The sequence below is a fragment of the Cynocephalus volans genome, chromosome 7 (genome assembly GCF_027409185.1).
Source record: "Cynocephalus volans isolate mCynVol1 chromosome 7, mCynVol1.pri, whole genome shotgun sequence".
In the NCBI taxonomy this organism is placed as follows: Eukaryota; Metazoa; Chordata; class Mammalia; order Dermoptera; family Cynocephalidae; genus Cynocephalus; species Cynocephalus volans.
The window spans coordinates 122,500,517-122,526,884 of record NC_084466.1 but is presented as its reverse complement, the minus strand read 5'-3'; the positions used below and the strand labels follow the sequence as shown (position 1 = coordinate 122,526,884).

Sequence of the window (26,368 nt, the reverse complement as noted above, 5' to 3'; positions counted from 1 at the left end):
CCTTTTTCCAAAAAGTATAGTTATTCCATTGGATTTGACATGAGTATTCCTATCTGGCAGAATTGATATTCTGGTTTTCCCAATAATCTCTTATAACCTGAGTCTGCCCTGATAGACTAATGGTATCCTGACAGAGACTCCAGGTATACTAGCAGAATCTAGTTTGGGGCTTTGAAAATTTGATTACTAGACTCTAAAAAATGGTTACCAAGGCCACCTAACATGGGTGTTTGAGTGGACAGCTGCCTCCGTAGATAGCATTTCAATTTTATTTTGCCCTAACTTCAGTATAAGTTAAATTACCCCAGGTTTTTCAATGATTCCTTATCGAAGATGATTTCTAGATATTTTACCATTCTGATCTTCCACTTAAAGCATAGTGCCCAAAACCATAGTGTGCAAAACTATAAATGATTCTCAAAATTTGGTCTGACTGATATAAAATACAGTGAAACTATGATGCCCTCATTTTGGCCATTACACTGTTATTAATCCCACCCAAGAGCCTATTAGCTTTATTTACTGGCAACTAATTTATACAGAAGATTTATAGTGAACTTGCAATCAAATCAAATTCAATTTTACCCTTATGAAATGTTTGCCAAGTCTCACAAAATCTGTATTTATGTGTTTTCTTTTAAAATAGACTCTCTTTATCTCCACTAAATTTCACCTCGTGTTTTAATTCTTCATTCCAGCATCCTGAATTTTTTAATTCTGGTTCTGTAATATTTGATAAACATGTTTCTAGTGACAGCTTTTTAGAAAGCAAGTTAAGACTTATGCCCTAATATAAAAAAGTCTAATAAAAATTCTTCTAGGACTTTTTTTTTTTAATTTAAGAAAGAAATTTATCTCTCCTGCGATAAAACCTTTACTCTGAATGGCTGAAAAGAACTGAGAAAATGGAAAAGAAGCCTTTTAGAAAAGTCCTCCATGAGTATGGCCAGAAATAATCTGGGCCTCTTTAACTTGCAGAGTTCCTAAGTATCTTAATTCCAGATACTTCAGGGTGACAAGGAGCACTCTAAAATGAGAGATTGGTTTAATAACTGCTGGAAAAAAGTAAAAGCCTGTAGTATAATTCAAATGTGGATGAAGTTTAATTTTTATTTGAAAACATCTGATTGGCTGACTCCTTGACTAACTATATGTTATAGCTTTATCTTGTGTACCACCTATATTAAGAAAATCATGAACATTTCCTATACAAGCCTATATCAATGTTTGGTCAAATAAGAAAACCATTCCATATATAAAACAATCTAAAGGTAATAGTTATTTCTTCTGAACGATTCCTCTTGTTCTGTCTTTAGTACCATCATCCTGCTGCTCCCTCACAAAGTTCAGCACACTAGCCTTTCTACCCCATTTTCCCCTCAAGGACCTCACTCAAGCTGTTCCTTTGCCTGGAATGTTCTTACCTGCCTTCACACCTGGCTAACTCCTACTGCTCCCTCAAGTTTCACCATTAGCGTTCCCAAATCCCTTCCCAATTGCTGACTAAACTAAGCTCCCACTCCCCTTAAAGCACTTATTACCATTGTAATCTAAAGATTTACTTCTGTAATTATGTATAGGGTGTCAGTAAATCTACATCTCCCAATGCAGTAGCCACCAGTCACATGTGACTGTTGAACACTTAACATGTATCTGATCCAAATTGACACATGTTGCAAGTATAAAGTACATACTATATTTCGAAGATTTAGTGCAATAAAAAGAATGTAAAATGTCTCAATAACTTTCATATTGATTATGCACTCACATCTTTTGGCTATATTGATTTAAATAAAATGTATTATTAAAATTAAAAAAAAAAAATAATAAAGGTAATAGTTATTCTTCAATTTTATGATGAAAATCCATTATTTTATGTTTAGTGATATAAGGATACATACATAGCTGGATATATATGTCAGATATACTACTATATAACATTTTCTATACTAACCTATGTGAAATCTGTAATCTTCACTCATTAGTTATTCTCAATAAAATTTAGGCCAGAATTACTGCTACAAGCTAAAATAATTACTAAAGTCTAGATTTTACAGTAAGATCTTTATTTTTAAGACTAGTTAGAACTAAACAGTATTACTGCTAACATTCTGATGCTTGAAATTGGTTGTTTTAACTTTTTGAAATCTTAGAACTTTTTAAATTCCATTTTTAAAATCTATACCAAGAGTGATATCAGCAAAATGGCAGAGTAGGCAGCTCCAAGGAAAATAAACTCAAAGACAGCCACACTGACAGACATTATAATCAAACTGTTGAAAGACAAAGAATTTTGAAAGCAGCAAGAGAGTAGTGACTGGTCATGTGAAAGGGAACCTCAATCTCTCATCAGAAACCATAGAGGACATAATCAAGAAAAAGAGAACTTACAGAATGGGAGAAAATATTTACAAATTTTCTCATATCTGATAAAAGTTTAATATCTAGAATATAAAGAACTCCCCGAATTCAACAAGAGATAAACAATCCAATCAAAAAGCAGGCAAAGGACTTGAATAGACATTTCCCAAAGAAGATATACAAATGTCCAAAATGAGGTATCACTTCACTTCTAATAGAATGGTTATAATAAAAAAATAAAATAGATAAAAAAAGGAAAACAACAAGTGTGGGGGAGGATGTGGAGAAATCGGAATCCGGGTACATTGCTGGTGGGAATGTAAAATGGTGTGTAGCCACTGTGGAAAACAGTTCGGCAGTTCCTGAAAAAGCTAAATGTAGAATTGCTGTATGACCCAGCAATTCCACTCCTAGATCTATATCCAAGAGAAGTGAAAAGAAGGACTTAAATAGATACTGTACTCATAATCCAATGTTCACTGCAGCATTATTCACAATAGCCAAAAGGTGGAAACAACCAAACATCCATCAACACATGAATAAACAAAATGTGGTAGATCCATACAATGGACTATTATTCAGCCATAAAAAGGAATGAAGTACTGATACATACTACAACATGGATGAACCTTGAAAATATTATGCTAAGTTAAATAAATTAGTCACAAAAGGACAAATATTGCATGATTCCACTAATATGAAATATTTAGAACAGGTAAATTCATAGAGGTAGAAAGTAGATTAGAGATTACCAGGGGCTGGAGGAAGCAAGAATGGAAAGTTATTGCTTGATGGGTATAGAGTTTCTGTTTGGGTGATGGAAATATTTTGGAAATAGTGGTGATGGTTGTACATGTTGTGAATATAATTAATGCCACAGAATTATACACTTAAAAATGGTTACAATGGCATATTTTATACTATATATGTTTTACCACAGTTTTTAAAAAGCTATATCAAAACTTTAAGCAAACCAGTAAACACATCAGCAATCTTTGGGAAAAGCAAATTTACCTAGTGTTACGTATCAGAAGTGTGCAACACAAATCTAACACTTAAAAAAGACATACGTACTTGTTTCAAAGCTGAAAGTTTAGGGGCATGTTGAATATCATGAAGAGAAGAATTCTGAAGTGCTAGTTTTTCAGTAGTGCTCTTGAACTCTGGATGTTGAGGTGTTAAGACTAATGCTGGATGGTTACATAGTTTACGTAAGTACTGTAACGCCTTTAAGGGAGAAAAAAAGTGTATACAAGTCCATTTCACACCACAAATGTTTGTATATCTGTATCTTTTCCTATGCTATTCCATCTGTCTAGAAGCCTTTCTTCCTTTTCTTACTTGGCAAACTACTACTCATCCTTCAAGAACCAGTTCAAATGTCTCACCTGTGATTCTTGTGCAGTTTGTATTTCTATGACGGCATTTATAATTTGTATAATTTGTACTGTTTATGTCTGTCTTCCCCACTAGACAATGAACTTCTTATGGCAAAAAGAGTGTCTTACTCATCAGTTCTTTTAAAACCCTCTCCCACTCATAGTGCCTGATAATGCAGACAGATGCTTTCGGAACCAAGCATCATTTCCTAAAGAAAAGTTTCTTAGACTTTAGTGGGTATAAAAATTTCTCAAGGACCTTATAAACCTGCAAATCTCTCCCCTCTACACAGTACTCTGACTCAGTAGGTCTGGTAGGGGGTGGGGAGTGGAGCTAAGTTTTAAGTGGTTGTGTTTGAGAAATAGCACACTATACAGGTTCTTCTTTTCTTTGATTCAGTCACACCCCTTTTCTTCTGCCTCTTCGTTGGCTGAGTATTTGGGTCTCACCTTTGGCACAGAGGTTTCTTTGTTTTGGCAGCTGGCCAGTACAGGGATCTGAACCCCTGACCTGGCTGTTACCAGCACTACACTCTTCCAAGTGAGCTAACCAGCCAGCCCAATGCGGAGTTCTGTATTAGTAAACTCCACTGACAAGACTGAAGACACAGCTGAGCACTATAATAAAAACCATGGGGGACGTATAAGTCTTCACAACCATCTTTTCCCTCTCTTGCCTTTAAAAATGCTACAGTATTTAATTATTGGGGAGGAGATTTTCTATGTTGGACTGTATCAAGAGGGAAAGAAAAAGAGAGTTGACACGTGCCACCTCTTTATCATTTGCTACTCCCTCGAGCACATGAGGCATGATCTAAATAAGGACATCTGTTCTTTTTGTATCCTCTGCTTGGAATCACTTTCCCCCACCTATCTGCTTGCCTCAATCTTTCTTCAGCTTCAGATCTTTGCTTAAATGCCCCCTTCTCAGTGAGTTGGTCCCTCTCCCCTCTATTAAAAAACTGCAACCTACCCTGGACTCCTATAATCTATAATACCGTTTTCTGCTTTATTTTCTCTTACATAATATGTATTTTACTTATTTTCATCTCTATAAGGGAAGCGGTCGTTTTGCCCACTGCTTTAATTAACCCTAGAGCTTAGAAAAATTATTGCCATGTGTGGTAGGTGCTCCAAAATTTTCTGAATGGAAAAGCAAAAGATTCTCTACTCTAAAATCCTGCTTGAAATAAACAAACACATATTGCATTTTGTATATTTAATTTTAACACTAAAGTACATACTAATTATTAAGTTAATATCAAATAGGTACGTTAACTGATTTTTAAGAACATATGCACAGTATTGAAAAAATCTAAATAAACCCTATTTCAGTGTTCCATATAAAAATTGCCCCAACGAAAAACATTCCTCAACATTTAAAAAGTAGACTGTAATCTATACCTGGAATACATGGCCTGTAGCTTTAAGCTTTGGTTTTTCAGTTTCTTCAGAAAGTGCAGCTGAAGAAACTGTTTCATCAACATCACACTTGGCACGAGACTTAGCAAAATCTTCATAGAGCTGAACCTGTAAAATCGCCCCCATGAAGCAGTAAGTAAATTTATCTTTAGTTCTTCAAAACACATAACTAACAAAGGCCAATAAAAGCAGTAATTTAAATTAGCCCTCATTAAAGAAAACCAATTATAATACCTATAATTCACTACTGATATAACAGATTATCAACTCCATCTTGTTAAATTCCTTTAAAATTACATTTAGAAAAGAAGTATAACACATTGTTTGGCTGTTAAAATACTGAAAATACTAGTCAAAAAGTCCTAGACTCAATCTTTCCACTGCTCAGGAAAATAACAGCATTACCACTAAAAGAGACCCTGAACCCTTACAAGTAGATGAGAAAAATCTTCCTTAAATGAAGTTCTGTGGTCAAGACCCTGTAAGTATGTTCCAAGAGACCAAATACTAAACGAATGTTACTGCTAGCCTAAAAGGAGAACTCCGTTCAAGTTAAAAGTGTTTACTTTGGGGCCTGGGTTCCTGCCTTCTACATGCTAAAATAATGTGAAACGGAAGAAAACCCAGAGAGCTAAAGAACTGAAATCAGAGAATTAAAAACCTGTGAACACTAAAAAAAAGCTACAAAATCACTTCCCTCTAAAGCTCTCTTCCTCCAGATTACTTAAATGTGTTTTATGTCTATGTTAAATCATCGCCACCACTATATCACCATAGATTTTTTTCATATGGCATCTTTTCTTTATTGCACCTACTTTTAAAAGTCTTCAGCTCATTACCCCTAAAATAATCCTTTCAAGAAATAGTAATCCAATTTTTGTGAAGGGATGAAGGAATGGGGGCCCAGAGTGATGAGATAGATGGTATAGAAGAATCAGGGAGCTCTCAGCCTCCAGACTTGTATCCTTCCCGATAAACTCAAGTTAAATAGATCAATATTGGCTAAAGGTCAACTAGCTATATACTAGAGGGGGGAAAAAGTTTCTGGGTGTGTCTATCTTTTATTTATTTGGTGATACTAAATCAACTCCTAATACTGAAACAGACTGACACATACTAACCTAAGCATAAAGCAAACACTCAAACAGAAAATTCTTATTTAGAGACCATGTCTTACTAAGAAAGGAAAAATTTCCACTTACATCCTTAGAAAAGTACACGGAAAGGCTCACAATAAATTCCTCTGATAATGGTCTCTATGGACAAAATCAGAACTGTGCAGAAGGCAAAATTTATTTTAAACATTTATAGGCAATGCAATAATACCTCAAAGGGGATGAGGTCCCACTGATCAAGGTTTGAAAAAGCCCCGAATTAGCTCTATGATCGTAGGCAAGTTACTTAACATTTCTGAGCATCACATTCCTTATTTGCAAAAATGGGAATTAACAATACGGATAATGCTCTTGTCAGGATAAAAATATTCACAGACAGATTTTTGGCCCTTAAAAAACAATGGCTTATTTCCTCATCAATTCAACCTTGTGACCTTTTCAATTAACTAGGCATATAAGAAAGCAACTATGATACTGGATTTTGTGTTATATTCAAAATGCACACATCCAAACTCATATGTGCATATCCAAAGATTCATTTAGGACCTACCTACTTCTGTTTGAAACAAATATTCCTAAAGGCTAGGGAAGGAAAAGCTAGATTAGAATGATAAAGCCAAAGGCTAGGCCCCTTTACTTAACACTTTTGTGATTTATACAAAACATTCTGCTAATAAACACGCCACTAACCAACACAATCACCAGATTCCTAACCTGAAGAGGACTAAGAGTACAATAATAGTCTTGAATAATTTTAGGTGGAAGATCCTGCAAAACATCTTCTTTCATTCTTCTCAAAAGAAATGGCAGGACTTGGCGGTGCAGTGCATCCATTGCGAGAACACCTGTTAAGAATAAGAGAAAATGGCTTCAAAAAAGTTAGAAATACATTATATTCACTTCTGCAAGGTTTATAATATCTCTCTCATACCTGCTTCTTGTTCTCGACTGGAGCTTCGAGCATCCCTACTTGCCAGTATAGGTTTACCATATCGAGCAGCAAACTGGCGTTCAGTACCCAAAAATCCTGGCATGAGGAAATCAAATAATGACCACAGCTCCAAAACATTGTTCTGAATGTAAAAAAAAGAACACCAATTGTCTTTTATATTGGGATTATTTCCTTACATTTGAGAAACAGAGCATTAATGAAACCCATTATGATGACAGAGATGAGATTATCACCACATTTTTAGCTTCTATTTTAATGTGTAAAATTCAGGTCAGTATCCTGGGAGAAAATATTCTATCCTCCAAATAGGAGGAAATCTTCAAGTCTCCTCCACCAGAATACGTCCTGGCCCATAGTTTTTATATCCTACTGTTGGCATCTATGATGTAGTAAATACAAGAACAGAAAGATGAATAAGTTTCTGGTTGCTTTATCTTTCACACTCAAATAACAGCAAGATTTATGGAATTTGGCCAACATCACCATTTCTTCAACAAAGAAAAACACAAGTCCACCCAGTATCGAAGGGTCACAAAGCAAAGGTACAAGTTCTTTCCAATGCTACTGCTGAAGTTTCACTAAAAAAAATTTTTACATAAAAACAAAAAAAAAGTCAGCATTTTTTCATTTTGGATGCTTCCCCAATGGATCCTAAGACACCCTCCTGCCCTCTTCCCACCTTGGGAAGCCCTCCTCACCTTGCTCAGGCTGTGACACCCTCCCATATGGATACCCTTCTAATCCCAACTCAGGCTCTGCCCCCTGACTCTGGGTCACCATGGCTCTGTAGTTCAGTAACCCCTTACGGCTTCAGAGCTAAGTTGTTCAAGTGGGGTAAGGGGGGAAAAAAAGGCCTTTAAGCAAATAAATAGAAACCAAAAAACTTGATGTCTGAACCAAGCAAAAGCAACAACCTATTTAAAACTACTGATGCTTCCATTTAACTTTAAATTGAAGCAAAACAAATCTTGATAATTCATGGGTAAAGAGTTTTTTTTCTCTCTCTCTTTAAACATTTTAATTTTTTTTTGTCTTAATTTGGCTGCTGGCCAGTAAGGGAATCCAACCCTTGACCTTGGAGTTATCAGCACCACGCTCTAAACCAGCTTGACCCCCTTTTAAATGGACTTTTTCTTTCTCTCTCTCTCTTTTTTTTTTTTACTTGTGACAAACCTAATTCCAAGCCTTTCTAAATTTATTATAGTTATTAAAATCTGTAGTGTTCACTTAATGGACAAAACCTCAACCCTTATAATGTGAACATCTGCAACCAATTCTTCTGGAGAATAACAGAATCTCACACAAGTATTTGAAGACATTTACATACCCACCTATCTCCTTCCTTTTCCAAGATAAACTTCTACAATCACTACCCTTTAACTGCCTCCTGAGATCAGGTATTTGCACTTTTACTATATGATGATTCACCTCTGAATCAGCTCTAGCTTTCCAATGCTAAATCAGATTGCGATGTAATACTGCAGAAGGAGGACGGCCAGTGTGGAGTAGAGTCTAACCTAGGTCTTTCTTCCTTTGGACACAAGAGTTCTATTTACATACTCTAAAATTACATTTTAAAATAATTTTTAAAATTTGGTTTGTTCAGATACTGCTACATACCAAATGAACCATTATAAAAGCAACATAATTACTGGAAAATTATCATCCCTATAAACCAAAAAAAACTCTTCTTTAATTCACTGCCAAATGCCAAGCCTACTCTCCCCCTGGCAAATATTTTTTTTAAAAAATAGGAAGAATAGTAAATAATTACCTGGATTGGTGTTCCAGAAAGAATAATCCTATAATTAGCAGTCAGTTGTTTTACTGCTTTTGACAATTTTGTTTTTCCATTTTTGATGACATGGCCTTCATCAAGAATACAGTAGTTAAATTTAATATTTCTAAAGGAAAATGAAAGAAAATTTTAGCATATTTTACTGTGTATCTATATAACTATATGAAGAATTTTGGAAGCAAGAAAAAATTAAGTGTCTTCAAATTTCATACTAAGTTTTTCTAAAGAAAAAAATTGTAATTCTTACCTAAAGAAATCTATGTCATTCCTCACAACATCATACGAAGCCACTATCAGGTTGTGCCTTTTTACTTGATGCTGTAATCTTTATTTTAAAATAAATAAAATTAGGAAACAGGGACTCTGCAAGGTTTTGAATACAATTTCAAAGGTGAAACTTCAGCTACTATCGTATAAGGCGCTTTCAACTGCCTACTAAGTGCAACATTTCCTTTTGCTCACTCTATATGCATGACCCTGCTACCTGAAAGGCCACTCTTTTTACGACTTAGCCCTGTTGCCCTACTTAGTCTGATTACAAAAGAGATGAGCATCTGAGTCAAAATGTGGTAGACATTTTAACTTTATTTGCCCACATTTCTTCCTTAGGGGCACTATTCCTTTACCACTTCATGTTGTCCTGGGGGGTGAAGTGGGAAACTATCAATCACATGTCCCCATAATCACCAAAGAAATGAAGCATATGAACCAGATTGAGCTTTTCATAATACTTTATCCCCTGACCACGAAGGGTGGTCTGGGGGCATGACCCAAACAAGGCCAGTCAGTCATCTCCCGTATTGATTTATTCATCATGGAAGAGAGAATATCTGTTTACTATAGTTGCCAAGCTAGGAGAATGTGGGCCCGGGACTGCCAATGGTCATCTTATCTACCAACTGTAGGCTGAAGTTCAGTAGAGACTGATAAACAACTTACGTATGGGGAAGAAGAAATGAGAGTAATCTACTTGTGCCTTAAGAATCCAAACCTGAAATTCTCAAGATAGTAGATTAACAAATTTCCTGTTTGCTTAAGCTAGTCTGAGTTGAATTCCTATCACTTGCAAATGAATGAATTCTAAGAGGCACTATAGTAAATTGCTAACTTTTGAGCTGTTTTCAAATCCTCACTCTGCCTGTTTAATTAGCTGAGTTACCTTGGACCCAGTCCCCATACCTTATACTCCTTATCTCCAAATTAGAACAGTACTCACTGCTGTGATTGTGAGCATTCACAGTAAGCAATTTTTTTTTTTTTTTTTTAAAGATGACCGGTAAGGGGATCTTAACCCTTGACTTGGTGCCGTCAGCACCATGGTCAGCCAGCGAGCTAACCGGCCATCCCTATATGGGATCCGAACCCAGGGCCTTGGTATTCTCAACGCCACACTCTCCTGCGTGAGCCACGGGCCAGCCCCACAGTAAGCAATTTTACATAAATGTAAAACTGCTTAGCATACTGCCTGGCCAGTAACTTCAATACAAAAATTAAAAATTTTAATAACATTATTTAGTAATAATGTTAGTTATTATTAATACAGAAGGACAGCAAATCTGCGGGCTAATCAGCAACCTATGACTATCCAAGCTTTAATATATGAACTGAAATTAAGGTGCTTCCACTCTAAAATTTATAGTTAGGAACTGTTGGGAAAATAGAATAGTTTGGTCCAGCTGGGTGTGGTTTTAGCTTCTCCTTTGTAAGCAAATTTTGTGCGTGCATGTGTGCATGCGTGTGCGTGTGCGTGTGTGTGGAGTTAGTGTGCACGTGCACCAATGTATCTTTTTAGTTTTGTTGCTGTTCTTGTTTTCTGGGGGGGGGGGGGTAGAGAGAGAAAGAGAGAGGCAGACAGTAGTTTTAGTGAAGCAGGCGGGTGGGCGTTGGCCTCAGGCATCTGCCTGGAGCAGCCATGCTTTCCAACCTATGGCTCCAGGGACCTTTTGGCCAGTTACCTCACTCAAAGACCTGTGTGAAGGGGTCTGGTGACCCAGCCTGGCATATGAAGGGTTTGTGACCCAGTCTGTGAATGGGTTTGAGGGGTCTAGGAGCTCCAGACCCAGCCCTAGCTCAGCAATTGGCCCAGTTGGTACAGGATTACTGGCAGGTAAAAGAGCCCGACAACTGGTGTCATGAGCAGGATTAAGAGCTAGACAATTGGCATTGTAAGCACGATTCCAGGCTTTAGCCTAGCCAGACAGGAACATAAGGGATGTATTAGTTAACAGGAAGAGGGTGAAGCTAAAAGAACTCTAGTGTTACCATGACAGCAGAGCAGCTAGAACAGCTACTGTGAACCAAAATCACTTTTGGGGAGAGGGGAGGAGGAAGAGGGAGCAGGGCAGAGGGGAACTCTTAGGGAAATGGGTAGAGAAGGAGAATACAACAGAAGCAACAAGGAGTTGTTATAGTCACAAGACTAGAAAAAGGGGCATAAAGAATTGCTTTGGTTCCTGATAGTTTCCTGGCTCCAGTACTTGGAAAGCCCAACTGATCATGCAATGGCTAAATACCTGAATTTTGATGAGTGTTACTGCTTCCCAAAGTACCCTCACCTTTCTTAAAGAAGTTGAATAAGTTTCTATGTCTTAGAAACAAAAAGCCAACCAGAATTCATTTCTCCCCCTCCCCCATTTTTTCCCCCAGAATTCATTTCTAATAACTTTTATTCTTCCAAACTACTTAAAACAAAAGATTAACATTTTTTGTTTGTTTCACAACTCTTACCTTATTCTTTCAGTGGGAGGTCCAGTATAGTGCAATGGATTGAGATATTCTCTAGAGCAGAATTTTCCTACTTCATCCACCCAATGACCTGTTAATGTTGGTGGACAAACCACCAGGGAAGGAAGTGGCATACATTCTGCCAATTTTGATCTGGCATATTCCCGGGCCCTTTATAAGAGCAAAACATAATAAATTAACCAGCTTGTTTATATTCCTCAGAATCTGCAAGCCTTATTTTAAAATAACATTTTAAATTACCTTTGACAATGATCTCCTGCTAGAATGCAGATGGACTGTAAAGTTTTTCCTAAACCCATGTCATCACACAGAATTCCATGAAGTTTATACTTATTAAGAAATGCTAACCAGTTTACACCATCCTGTAAGGTTGGAGACAGCAAGAAAAATTATAAATGTGAACAGATTATAAAAAGCTTTCTAGCAAAAAAACATGTTTGCACAGACCAAACATCTTTATACAGGCAAAAGAGAAATAAATGTGTATAAGACACTAAACACAAGATTCTACTAAACCAATTTTAAAAACTCTTCAAGGTACACTTGAAAGGAAAAGTCACTATTCATATTTACAAGATATGTATAAAACTTACCTGCTGATATTTTCTGAGTTCGGCATTGATTGGTACTGGAATTTTATAATTTTCTAATTTTTTCCCATCTAACAATTGCTCCAAAAAGTTTCGCTCCTTGGCTTTCAATTGGATTAATTCTTCTGACATGTTTGGAGGGTCTGGGATACCTGCCTAAAATGATTTTTAAAAGTTATATTAAAACTACTTACAATGAATTTTTTCATCCTCAGATGTATAAAATAATTTCAAGTCTTATCAAACCATAAGTTCACTAAGAAAAGTAATTCAAGAGTAGTATAATTTGAAAGACTTGAAGACAAATGAGTTTAAAATATTTGACAGGTATTAAACTACTAAGTAAACACATTTGAGGTAATTTAAGAAACACAACTACAACTTAATTTTCCTACACCATGCACTATTTGATAAAGAGGCAAATAAAGTTGTATAGTTTATTTAAATTTAAAGCTATTACTGGGGCTTCTCAATCTAGTGTCCTGATGCCCTAGGGTATTGGTTCTCAAAATGTGGTTTGCAAGGCCCCTGCGGATCTCCAAGATATATTCAACTCTTTCATAATAAAAGGAAGACATTATTTGCTTTTTTAAATGGTTGATATTTGCACTGATGGTGCAAAAGTTATGGTAGGCACAACTGCTTGTGCCTCAGAAAGAATCAAGGGAATGGCACCAAAATGTACTAGTAGTTATTGTATACCGCACAGCCATGAACTAGTATTTTTTTTAAATAGCTGGATTCACTTAAGAATGTCCTTGATAAAGCAGTAAAAATGATTAATTTTATTAAATTTCAACCCTTGAGTGCACATCTTTTTAACATTCTGTAAGACAAAATGTGAAGTACACATAAAGCATTTATGCTTACCAAAGTACAAAATATTGAGGAAAAGCACTTGTGAGATCATTTAAACTGTGAGCTAAACGAGCCATTAAAAAAACTAAAGTTTTTAATACTCCAAGAATTTCCTTGACAAACTCTGTGATGTTCACATATCCATCCTGAATGTATCCAACTTTATGTTTCATCATTGGCTGATTTGTCATGTTACTAAAATAAAGATTTATGATTCCTAATGGACACATCAGATAATAATTATTATTTTCTTTAGACAAATTTTGCCCATGAAAACAGAATGTACATTAACATAGCCATCTTTTATGGAACATTTTACTCGAAAGGACTGACAAACTGTGGCTATTTTGACTTCGGTATTTGGCTGACATTTTCTCAAAAATGAACCACTCTGAAGAAAACAACTGACATAATTTGTTGCCACTGATAAAATTCAAGTTTTCAAGAGAAATTGACAGCTTCCCAGTACTTAAAAGAATTTTCCACTGGCAATAGGAAGAACATGACTTTAAAAATATTTTATGATGAAATGTGTCAACCTGTGAAAGATTTACATAATTCAATATTTTACAAATGACCAATAAGTAATGCTGCAAAAAATGTACGGGTAAAAGATCCATTCAAAAGTGTAAGACAAACCAATGAAGTTTAATTTAAGAGAGTATGAAATGTTCATTGATAAGATTTTAGATTCCACATTGCACAAAATATTTAAAAAACTTTCAGATAAGAGAATATCCACAATTATTTGAGAAGGATGTGAAAATATTGCTCCCTTTTCCAACTACGTATCTCTGTGAGGCTAGTCTTTCTTTGTATACTCCAACCAAAACTGAATCGTCTGAATTGCAACAGACTGAATGCCCAGATAAATATGAGAATACAGCTATTAGGCCAGAAATAAAAGAGATTTCTAAAAATGTAAAACAATGTCACTCTTCTCACTAACTTAATGTTGTTTTAGAAAACAGACATTTTTTCACCCAAAAAAAGTGAATTATGGTGACATGTAGTAGGTTTATTGTTATTTAAACAGATTCCTTTTAAATCACCCAGTTTTAATATCTGTTACAGAAAATATTATAAACAAAAGCTTTTTGGAGTCTACAATTTTTAAGAGCATAAAGAGGTCCTGACACTAACAATGATCTATGTGAAAGAGAAATCAAGAAAACAATCCCATTTACAACAGCATTAAAAAAAAAAAACAGGAATAAATGTAACTATGGAGGTAAAAGATCTATACACTGAAAACTGTAAAACAACGATGAAGGAAACTGAAGGAGACAAATGGGAAGATCATGTCTGTGGATAGGAAGAATTAATATTCTTAAAAATGTCCTTTAGTGCAATCCCTATCCAAATTCCACTGGCGTTTTTCACAGAAATAGAAAAAACAATCCTAAAACTTGTTATGGAACCACAAAAAGACCCAAATAGCCGAAGCAATCTCAAGGAAAAAGAACAAAGCTGGAGGGATCACATTACCTGATTTCAAAATATACTGCAAAGCTGATGTAATCAGAACAGCATAGTACTGGCATAAAAATAAACATGTAGACTAATGGAACATAATAGAGAGCCCAGAAATAAATCCACACATTTACAGTCAATTGCCTTTGACAAAGGTGCCAAGAGCACACAAAGGGGAAGGATAATCTCATAAATGGATCTAGGAAAACTGAATGTCTGGCATGCAGAAGAATGAAATTAGACCCTTATCTTACACCATATACAAAAATCAGGTCACAATGGATTAAAGACTTAAATGTAAGACCTGAAACTAAAACTTCTAGAACAAACATAGGGAAAAAGCTTCTTGACATGGGTCTGGGCAATGATTTTTTGAGGTATGACTCCAAAAGCACAGGAAACAAAAGCAAGTATAGACAATAGGATTGCATCAAACTAAAAAGCTTCTGCACAGCAAAGGAAACAATTGATGAAATGAAACTGCACCCTACAGATTGGGAAAAAATGTAAGTGAACCATATATGTGCTAAGCGGTTAATACACAAAATATATGAGGAACCCAACTCAAGAGCAGGAAAATAATCAGGTTAAACAATAGGCAAAATACCTGAATAGACAACTCTCCAAATAAGACATGAAAATGGCCAACAAGTACAGGTTGAGCATCCCTAATCTGAAAATCTGAAATGCTCCAAAATCTGAAACTTTTTGAGTGTCTACATGATGCTCAAGGGAAACGCTCATTGGAGTATTTCATAATTCTGGATTACGGATGCTCAACCCATATGTCTTCTACAAATATTCCAAAATCTGAAAAAATCTGAAATCTGAAACATTTCTGGTCCCACAAGTTTCAGATAAGGGACGGATATTCAACCTGTATATCAAAACCACTATGAGATACTACCTCACTCCTATTAGGAAGGCTATTATCCAAAAGATAACAAATGTTAGTGAGGATGTGGAGAAAAGGGAACTTGTGTACACTGGTCCGTAGGAATGTAAATTCGCATATCATTATGGAAAACAGTACAGAGGTTTCTCAAAAAATTAAAAATAGTACTACCACATGATCTAGTAATCCCACTTCTGAACATCTATCCAGAGGAATGAAATTATTATGTCAAAGAGATGCATGCACTCCCATGTCCACTGCAGCATTATTCTCAATAGCTGAGATTTGGAATCAATTTTTGTGTCCATTGATGAATGAATGGATTAAGAAACTAGAACACACACACACACACACACACAATGGAATGCCATTCAGCCTTAAAATAGAAAGGAAATTCTGTCATTCTTGACAACATGGATGAACCTGGATGACATTATGCTAAGTGAAACAAACCAGGCATAGAAAGACAAATACTGGGCCGGCCCGTGGCTCACTTGGGTGAGTGTGGTTCTGATAATGCCTAGGCCATGGGTTCAGATCCCATATAGATATGACCGGTTAGCTCACTGGGTGAGCGTGGTGCTGACAACACCAAGTCAAGGGTTAAGATCCCCTTACCGGTCATCTTTAAAAAAAAAAAAAAAAAAAAAAAAAAAAAAAGTCGAACTCATAGAAACAGAGAATAAAATGGTAGTGCCAGGGGCTTGGGGGCGGGGGTGGTGGTGGAGGGAGTTGGGGAGAAATAGGGAGATGTTGGTTAAAGGGTACAAAGTTTCAGTTAGGATGAATAAGTTCTGGAGATCTATTGTACAGCATGGTGACTATAGCTAATAACAATGTACTGTATACTTGGAAATTGCTAAGAGATCAGATCTTAAATGTTCTCGCCACAAAAAAACAAAAAATAAGTATGTCAGGTGATGGATATGATAGTTTGATTTAATCATTTCACAATGTATACATACATATACCAAAATATCATGTTGTATACTATATAACAAAAATAAAAAATGCAACAGAACAAAGGTCCTGAGACCAAAAAGTCTGAGAACTACTGTCCTATGATGTCTCTAAACTTAAGAAATTTAAAATTCTAGAAACAGAATTTCAATTAAATTTAAATATATATTTCAAATAATACCAGAAATAGTATCTGATGGATCAGGGTTGTACGCTTGAGTTTTAAACAGGACTGCATGTTATATTTTCCAAAGGTTTCAGAATTAACAATTTTAATATGATAAAACTAACATTTTAGTACATCCACACCATAATAACAATGATCAAAATGCAGCTTTTCTGCACAATGCTTTACAAAGAAGTAACAAAATCTTGATACATTTATCCTTATGGAATTTTTAAGAAATGACAAGATGTAAGGCTATCTAACTAGGTCCGTTCCCCAACAATGAAACCCTAAGCCCAAGAGTCATAAATAATGTTTGGTGCCAAGGAACCTCTTTTTTTTTTTTTTTGTGACCGGTAAGGGTATCGTAACCCTTGGCTTGGTGTCGTCAGCACCTCGCTAAGCCAGTGAGCGCACCGGCCATCCTCATATAGGATCTGAACCCGCGGCCTCGGTGCTCCCAGTGCCACACTCTCCCGAGTGAGCCACGGGGTAGGCCCCAAAGGAACCTCTTGTGTGTCTTCCTCGCTCCAATTTCCATAAAATGAGCTAGTTACTAATAGTGCAGGGAATTAGAGCTTCTGTCAAAATCAATGTTTGATACTCCCTGACTCCGACTCCTTGACAATACATACTTCAGAAAAGTACATGATTCTTCCTATGAAGACTTGAGAGGAAATCAAGACAGAGGAAGAGGAATGAATGAACTTGCATGACATTCTTGTTACTACTGCTGTCTTCCAATTCACTAGTATTTTTTTCTGCACTGTCTAAGCTGCTATTAATCCAATCCAATCCAGAGTTGTTTTTTTTTTCCCACTTGGAATTGTATTTTTCATATGTAGAAGTTCAATTTGGGTCATTCTTATATCTTCCATTCTGTTTCTCATCACACTTATGCTTTCCTCTACCTATCTGAATATATGGAGTATATTTTAAGGGCCTTGTCTATTAATTCTACTACCTGAGTCATTTCAGGGTCTGTTTCTATTGACTGACTTTTCTCCTAGTTAGTTGGACATATTTTCGTGCCTAGTGATTTTTTTTGGTGGATGCCAAATGTAAGTATTATGTTGTTGGGTGCTGGACTTTTTTGATATTTCTTTAAATATTTTGGAGCTTTTGTTCTGAGAAGTAGTTAAATTACTTGAAATTAACCAGATCCTCTTAAGACTTGCTTTTAAGCTTTTGTCAAGGTAGATCCACATCAGCCTTCTGTGAAAGGCTAATTTGGCCCCACTACTGAGGTGATATCCTTTTAAGGAGAAAATATGTAAATTTTCTCATACATATATGAAGATGAATAATCAGCTACAGACTTAAGGGAATCTCTAGAGCTTTCTCTGTAGCTACCTCTTGTCATTTCTTTTACCTTAAAAATTCCAGCCATCTTGTCCTCCCCAAAATCTTAACTCTGGCTGTCTTTGGATTTCCCTTATCTGTGTTATGGCCTAGAAACTCAATCCGGGCAATATACTAGAGCACTTCATTTGTTTCCCTTTTCTCATAGATCAGTATCCAGTGCTGCCTATTGTCCTATGTCTGAAAACCATTTTTAAACATTTTGTCTGGTTTTCTGGTTAAGGTGGGAGGATAAATCTGGTCCCTGTTTTTCATGGCCAGAAGCAAAATCTATTATATTATCATAATTTTCACATCTATCAAAGTAAACCTTACCAATTTTAATATCTAAAGTTCAAAATCTCTCTTCTTTGCCAATCTGTTATCAAGTACTATTATTCTTCCTTAAAAACAAACCAAAAAACCCTCAAAAGCCTATTGTTAGCATTACAGTTTAGACCCTTCATCTATCACCTCTCAGTGGATCTGGGATCTGTTTTGGAGCATTTCCAATTTTAATCCACATTCAAACAGCTATTAAACTGATTTTCCTAAAGCACAGCTTTCATCTTCTCCTTTGCTCAAAGAACGCATGATGGCTTCCCACTGCTCATTGATTCCAAACCTAAAATACGGCTAAGGGAACTAAGTACAACCCATTTAGTTTGTAGATAGACCCAGGAGTTAAAAGAATTTGAATAAAATCTAGGAAGCAGAGGATGGAAACAATTCTAGAAATGACACATAGGTCTTTTGATATAGTGGTCTAGTATTTTGGGGGGGTCATAGTGGTCATTTTCACAATTTTAGTGTGAAATACACATGCACAGAAATATGTTACAAAGGAACACTTTAGTAAATTATAAAACAAACACATGTATAACTACTACCAGATTAAGAAAAACAGCTTTGCCATCACCCTAGAAGATCCCATATGCTCCCTTCCCAGTCATGACCTCCTCTTCTTTCCCCAAGAGGTAATCACTTGACTGACTTTTATGGTAATTTCTCTACTTTTCTTTACACCTTTATCACGTAAGTATGTATCCGTTTCTTTTGTCTGTTTTTAAATTTTATTTATTTATTTATTTATTTATTTATTTATTTATTTATTTATTTATTTTAAAGATGACCAGTAAGGAGATCTTTAACCCTTCCCTGACTTGGTATTGTCAGCACCAGGCTCTCCCAAGTGAACAAACCGGCCGTCCCTATGTAGGGATCCGAACCCTTGTCCTTGGTGTAATCAGCATCACACTCTCCCAAGTGCGCCACAGGCCAGCCCTCTTTTGCCTGTTTTTGAACTTCACAAAAATGGAATCCTATGTTAAGGATTAATATTGTGTCTGTAGTTTCTGTTGCAGTATAACAGTCCACAATTTACACATCTTCTCAACTATTAATGAACATTTGAGTGGTTTCCAGTTTTAGACTATTATAAATAATGCTATAATAAATATTCTTGAAAATGTGTCTTGGTACATGTGTTGAGCTTCTCTAGGGTATATACGTAGGACGGATTTACTAGGCCATTGAGATGGGTATCTTCAACTTTCCCAAATATGACCAAACTTTTTATCAAAGAGGCTGTCCAACTTATACTCATACTTTGCCGGTAGAAATGTAAAATGGTAGTTACTTTGGTAAACAACTTAGCAGTTTCTTAAAAAGTTAAACTCAACATATGACCCAGCAATTTCATTCCTAGGTATTTACTCAAGAGAAATAAAAACACGCATCCACACAAAGCCTTATAAGTACATGTTTAAAGTAGCATTATTCATAATAGCTGAAAGCAGGTAACAATCCAAATGTCCATCAACTGGTGAATGGATAAACAAAATGTGGTATGTCCATACAGTGGAATACTATTCAGCAATAAAAGGAAGTACTGATGATACATGCCACAACATGGATAAGGCACATACCTATTTCCTGAATTACATAAATCCCATCAAAATATTACAAGCAGCTTGGTGGAAGGGTCGTGGCTCTTCCCTTGTTTCAAGCCCCTTGCTTTAAAACACTTCTATTTCCTGTCCTGGCTACATATACTATTTCTGCCCCCTGAGTGTACTTCAGAATGATTTAACACCAGCCTTTTAGTCTTTTTGCTCCATGCCCCCACACAGACTTAATTTGCTTTTTACAGATTTAATTACCGTCTCTCAAATTTACCTTTCATCTAAACTTCAGCTTAGAATCTTTACCTACATGTTACCACAGAAACTTAGGGACAATTCTATTTCTAGAACAGCATTAATGAATTATCATTCTTTTAGAAGCCACAGTGTTTAATTTCTTATTTTACTTAAGTTAAAACCCTGTGTATTTAAAAGGAAAAAAAAGGCACCAATTAAAATATAAAAATCTTAATGCTTGTAATATAAACATTTTCAAAATAATGTCTTCTTTTTTTAAACGAACATGTCTTCAAAAAGGGTAACAATTATTAAGGAAGAAGTTACAGAAAACATTAAATCCAGAAATCAATCAACTTACCTCAAGCGGCATGAGTCTAATTAGAGTTGCAAAGCACTGCGTAGCCATGAATCTTACACTGTCTGTCTGATCACTCATTCTTCCCAACACAGGAACAACTAAAAGGACAATGTATGGAACAATACCAACATCCAGTTGTTCCATTACACCTGAGTAAGTGATTAAGGAAATTTCTAAATGGTCCTGAGGTAGATGCTTTCACAAATAAATTGATACCACAAGATTGTAACTTCTAAAAAGGTTCCTCATTTTCTCATCTGCATCATGAGGAAACAGACTGACTGTCCCTCAAGGCCTATGATTCAATTAGAACAGCATTTGTACAATGTTGCTCTTTTGAGAACATTATGTAACTTTCCCATTGTTAAGAATATAAAATTGTTTTTCATCTGAGGAATGTTGGAGGGAGCTTTATTAATAAGATTTTTTTTCACAGAGAAATTCCTACAAGCTTCTAGAATTTCATTGTCAAAATAAAGTGTGTCACATTGCATGTAAGGGAGCATAACTCAGTGTCACTCAAAGATTAACTCCTAATTTCCCCCAGGATCTTAACAATCACAAACTGGATATAGTGGGCCTAGTAAGCACAGTCATCCTATAATTTTCAGCATTTCTGAACCAGAGTTTCTTCTGATTTGATCTTCATCCATCTTTCTTGCCCTGAGAAATATCTTTCAGATACTTTGAGTTAAAGAATGTCAGTGGCTGCCATATCCTTAGCAAAGGGCTTGCCTGTATACTTCTACTTACCTTTTACATTTTGGTCATTTTCCACCCAAGAAATGAAGAAACTTTGGAAAAATAATATGAGGTTACCTCAAAAGGGTTGTGGAAAAATAGAATTAAAAGATAAAACAAATTTTTCCATGAACTTATTTTAAGTACACTTGTATATTTATAACATAGGGACTACCTCCATGATACCTGATGAATATTAATAAAACATTGATTATAAACCAAATAAACAGATTAGTTACCAGATACATATACAGTTCATAAAGTACATAAAACTAGGTTGCCTATTAAAAAGATGTCTTAAAATTAATAGTACTTCTTTGAACTTTATATGTGAAAATTTTTACAATAAAAGATAAACATATTAGTAATATGTGTAACAAAAAGTAAAATTACTTCAAAACGAAATGTAAAAAAGTAGTTTTCTTTTAGGAAAAAGGAAGGTTATGTATGTGCATATCTGAGTAAATCAACTTTATTTTAGTCATCCTTAAGTAAAATGAATATAATTTCTGAATAGTTTGTCAAAATAAAAAAGGATACAGGCAAGTGCTTCGATTGCACCCTCTTGTTTGACACTGTCATCAATTGCTCCCAGCCATGGAAGAACCTTCTCCAAAAAAATATTCATTGTCTCCATGGTAGCTATTTTGCTCATGACTCCTACACAACGTGCAGCCATGTGCCTCACTGCAGTGCTGGGGTATTGAAGGCACATATAAAGATGAGGCAAATGCTGTATCAACTAAAAACAAAAAGTTAAAGGCAATCAGAATTTTGATTAGGGAATCACCCTCAGCCCCCAGACTCGACCAGCAGCGCAGCCCCCAGCCTTGTACTGATGTTGGATGTGAGAGCCTGTGCTTAAGTAAAAAAATCAGGCCTCACTGGAGACATTCAAGCAAAAGTTGGACAACTACTATCAGAAAAGGTAAATAAATGTACCAAAAGAATATGACTGCACAAATACCAGAATCTGATCAGATAAAACAGTTGAAGGAATTTCTTGGCACCTACAATAAACTTACAAAAACTTGCTTTTTGGACTGTGTTAAAGACTTCACAATAAGAGAAGTAAAACTTGAAGATACAACCTGTTTAGAACATTGCTTACAGAAATATTTTTAAAGGACACAAAGAATATCCACAAGATTTCAGGAATATCATATTCAGCAGACTGAACCCCTGACAGCCAAAGCAGGACTCCATGGGCAAGCACCATATAGAAATCTCGATGAAAGATTGCAAACAGCTGTTGCACTGGAAATGAAGATTCATCTGATAGAATCCCCTGAAAGCAGTAGCCACCATGTCAAACCATCTATTATAACTGGCCAGTGGAAACCACTGGAGAAACAAAATTGCTTTTTACTAGGAATAATCAAAATAGAAGGTTTTATAGTTCAATGAAAATAATAAGATGCAACGTTTGTTGAGGCCTTAAGATTCAGAAGCTTGGTCACTTGATTAGAAAAAGTCATTTCTTCAACTGTGGTTGTTAATTTTAAAGCAAAAAATGTGTTCAATAATGTATGAGATAGAAAAAAATTATTACTAAAAGTAAAATAAATGGAAATACACACAAAAAAATTCTATTAGGGAATTTACTGTTTCTAACTATAATAGCCCATACTCACCAGTTCTCAATATTCTAAGTGACTATAAATGCAAAAATATCTCCTCAAAACATTACTGTCAAAAAATCTGCAACTGAAAATTAATCTAAGGGCTGGCCAATTAGCTCAGTTGGTTAGAGCATGGTGCTGATAATGCCAATGTCCAGGGTTTGATCCCTGCATTGGCCAGCTGCCCCTGCCCTCCCCTGCAAAAGAAAATTAATCTAAATAAAAAGGAAGGGAGGGAGGGAAGAAGCAAGGAAGAAAGGAGCAAAATTTCTCCCCTGCTCAATATCCTCTCTTAGGCATCCAGGCACACTTATTTTTTTCCAAAATTCCAAAATTAACAGGAAATGCATTAAAAATCACTTGGAAGTATCTCCTAGTGAGGCTGGGAAAATGGTACCGCACATCACCAGCCTTCTCCAAATTTGGTAGCACTGGTTTAAGTTTATGTATACTTTTTATTCACTGCGTTCAGTGTTCCTGATTTTGTTCCAGGCACCATACTTTAATAGGTATTACCACTTTAACTTCTTGGCTTACCACAGGCATTATGATCACAATAGCATGACAAGAGCGTCCAATTATTAAATGTCTGCTACATGGAACACCAGGATTAATGCTGATGCTCAACAGTTAGACTAGCCTTACAGTTCAGCTGAATGTATGTTGCTAATCATGGAGGGTAAGAGCATACAGATGTATATGTGCTGCCGAAGCGAGCACTAAGAGCATACAGATGGATTCTTTCTTTACTAATAGTAAATCAAAATTTTAACAAGTAAAAGGACATACTACTATAAACACAGAAAATCTTCATTCTTCTCTATTTCCTCTTAGATTCTCCCTTTTATGTTAGATTACAACAGACTTGGAGCTAGTACCCTTCACAATACTATAAATAGATTAGAGTGCTTCCTATTGCAGATATATGGAAAGAATAATCTCTTTTATATAAATATCAGATAATTAATCCTCTAGTCTGTTTTCCTCCTCCCTCTGTCCCAATTACTTTGCAGGAAATATTTTAATAGTAAAAAAAAAAAAAATCACAAACCAGTGTCCTCTCTCTGCCACTGACCAGTTTTATCTTAGGCAGGTGACTTCCAGCTACCTTTATATTTTTTAAATAAGACCACTTGTTTTATTTGAAAAAATACTACACTTGCATTGGTTAGTTACCAAGGGATGAAGTTCAGAATCCATTGAAGCTGCTGCTGTTTCAAAAACTTGCAGAGAATTCACCAATTCTTGAGCAGGGCCATCTCCCTTTTCCAGGAGGGATTTTCCATCTATTAAAATATATTAAGTCTGTATCACCTTGCAAATAACTTTGCAAAATCTAGAGCCCACAAAAATTTTTAGCACTTCCCCAGCCAACATAAAAAAGTCAATTTTGCCTTCTAATGTTAAAATTAAATGCCATGACCTTAATTTAAGTGCTAGGGTACTGCACTTGATGCAAACAAAGAAGTTTAACATAATGATCCATTTCACATATCTTTTTAATATGCAATAGAAAAACCAAAAGGCAAAAAGTATAAAGGATGACATAATAACAAATCAAAATAAATATTTTTACTAACCATCCAATTTAAAACTTACCCTCTGATCTGGAATACATAGGTAGAGGCATTTTTATAAGGATATATTTAATTGACATATATGGAAATTTGTTAAAAACTGACTCAGAAAAATATGTGCATACCAAAATTACTTATGTCGATTGTATTCCTCAATGGGCCAACCATAGCATCCCAGAGATGGGGCAATTTCACTGCCATTTCACTACCAAAATGCTTTACTATAGTTGTCAAGGCAAATTCAGCTCCTCTCCGTTGTACCAGGTAAGGTTTCTGGGACTAAAATTAAATGTTAGTTGAAAACAGAATTTCAGAAAAAATCATACTGCATTTATCAAAAGAATTTCAAGATCACCATCTTAGAATTCATAGTGTTATCAACTGTCAATTAAGCAATTATCGGACATATTTATCACAACTATAAACATTTTCCAATAATGAAATTTATATGAGCCTAAAACACCTAACTAGATTTTTGTGTCCAAAGCAAAATACATTTTTGGGACTGGGGATAAGAAATAGAAGGATATGTGCTGTTTCTAGAGACAGTCCTAAGTGACATAATTTTTTCTTCTCCCTACCCCAAAGAAACTTACCAGCTAGAAAGAAGATAGAGAGATGAAATGATCTGTCCTTATTTATATTCACTTATGGGATAGAATAAGAGCATCTGTTTAAAATAACCCCAAGATTAATAACTTCTTATTCAGCAATAATGAGTTTATAAAACTGTCCCCTTCCAAGAAAAAAATATGTATGTATATATTTTACAAATATATATAATAAAATATAATATATATATATATTTTTTTCTTAAATTACTTTTAAGTGGAAGAAGAACTATGCAAACCGTAGAGGTATAAATATCAAAATCACAGTAAAATTTTGATTAAGATTATTATGGGAAGATATAGTCAGTGAAAAAGACTTCATAGACATTTTAAAATAAATGGGGCTGGCCAGTTAGCTCAGTTGGTTAGAGCACAGCCTCATAACACCAAGGTCATGGGTATGGATCCCCATAATGGCCAGCCATCAACCAAAATAATGGAAGTTTTAAAAGAAATATAGATAATAAGCTAAAATGTTGATTAAGAAACTTAAAATAGGCCTCTATTTTACAAAAACTTGTCTTTTTAGCATCAATAGTTTACTGCTAAACCCAGGTGAAGTTCCTCTGTCTTGCAATCAAAAGAACTAACTAGGTTATTCATTTCATTGTTAATAATGTGACTAAGATTTTCAAAACCAAACACTTTTTGAAAAACCACTGGTTATTATTTGTCTTTAAAGAAGACTGTACTGCAGAACAGGTACCAATGGAATACAATGGAAAGCCTGAGTAGACCCTCACGAATATGAAGCATGGTTTATAACAGAGGTGCCATTATAACTCAGGAAGGAAAGGATTCACTAGTGAGATAACTGGCTGTTCATACAGAGAAATAAGTTTATATCCCTACCTCACACCACACATTTAATAAATTCCAGGTCAACTAAAAAGTCAAGTGAGTGGCAATTATTTGACATTTATAAACTTATTCTCTTAATATTAATAGGAATTCCTGACATTGATAGGATTGAGAAAATTAGCTTCGACTGTTATTTAACATATTGTCTGTAGTCACTGCTATGGAAGTGAATTAGTTTATATTTATGAATAACTTATGTACCCACTATCAAGAGGGTTTCTTGCCTAGGAAGAAAAAGTTAACCTGGTAAAAATTATAAGAGGCATAAGAAATCTGATGAAGTTTGCTGTTTTTGTGGTTCACATTCCTGGAGTACTTCAAAAAGTTATCAATCCCAATCCTTCCACCTAAAAATATAAAAATTCAGTTCTGGAAGATGATATGAGAATTTAGTCCTCA

The 26,368-nt window shown here is 35.3% G+C and overlaps 2 protein-coding genes across 3 annotated transcripts in view; one reads left to right on the top strand and one right to left on the bottom strand.

Annotated features, from left to right (window-relative positions):
• BTAF1 (B-TFIID TATA-box binding protein associated factor 1) overlaps positions 1 to 26,368 on the bottom strand; it is an 87,695-nt gene that overhangs the window by 7,260 nt on the left and 54,067 nt on the right. The window contains exons 22-34 of one of the 2 annotated variants that reach the window (XM_063102764.1): positions 24,623 to 24,776; positions 24,097 to 24,206; positions 21,839 to 22,040; positions 20,558 to 20,706; positions 12,366 to 12,518; positions 12,013 to 12,134; positions 11,755 to 11,922; positions 9,275 to 9,352; positions 9,004 to 9,133; positions 7,209 to 7,350; positions 6,992 to 7,122; positions 5,145 to 5,270; positions 3,436 to 3,588 (exon numbers count right to left, since the gene is read on the bottom strand). In XM_063102764.1, the coding sequence (XP_062958834.1) occupies positions 3,436 to 3,588; positions 5,145 to 5,270; positions 6,992 to 7,122; positions 7,209 to 7,350; positions 9,004 to 9,133; positions 9,275 to 9,352; positions 11,755 to 11,922; positions 12,013 to 12,134; positions 12,366 to 12,518; positions 20,558 to 20,706; positions 21,839 to 22,040; positions 24,097 to 24,206; positions 24,623 to 24,776 (1,818 nt within the window). The remainder of the gene's footprint in view (positions 1 to 3,435; positions 3,589 to 5,144; positions 5,271 to 6,991; positions 7,123 to 7,208; positions 7,351 to 9,003; positions 9,134 to 9,274; positions 9,353 to 11,754; positions 11,923 to 12,012; positions 12,135 to 12,365; positions 12,519 to 20,557; positions 20,707 to 21,838; positions 22,041 to 24,096; positions 24,207 to 24,622; positions 24,777 to 26,368) is intronic. The other variant, XM_063102765.1, reaches the window with a different exon arrangement.
• On the top strand, positions 22,250 to 22,705 carry LOC134382417 (mitochondrial import inner membrane translocase subunit Tim9-like). Its single transcript, XM_063102956.1, has 2 exons — positions 22,250 to 22,382; positions 22,452 to 22,705. Exons 1-2 carry the CDS (start codon positions 22,250 to 22,252, stop codon positions 22,703 to 22,705), a joined length of 387 nt encoding a protein of 128 aa, XP_062959026.1.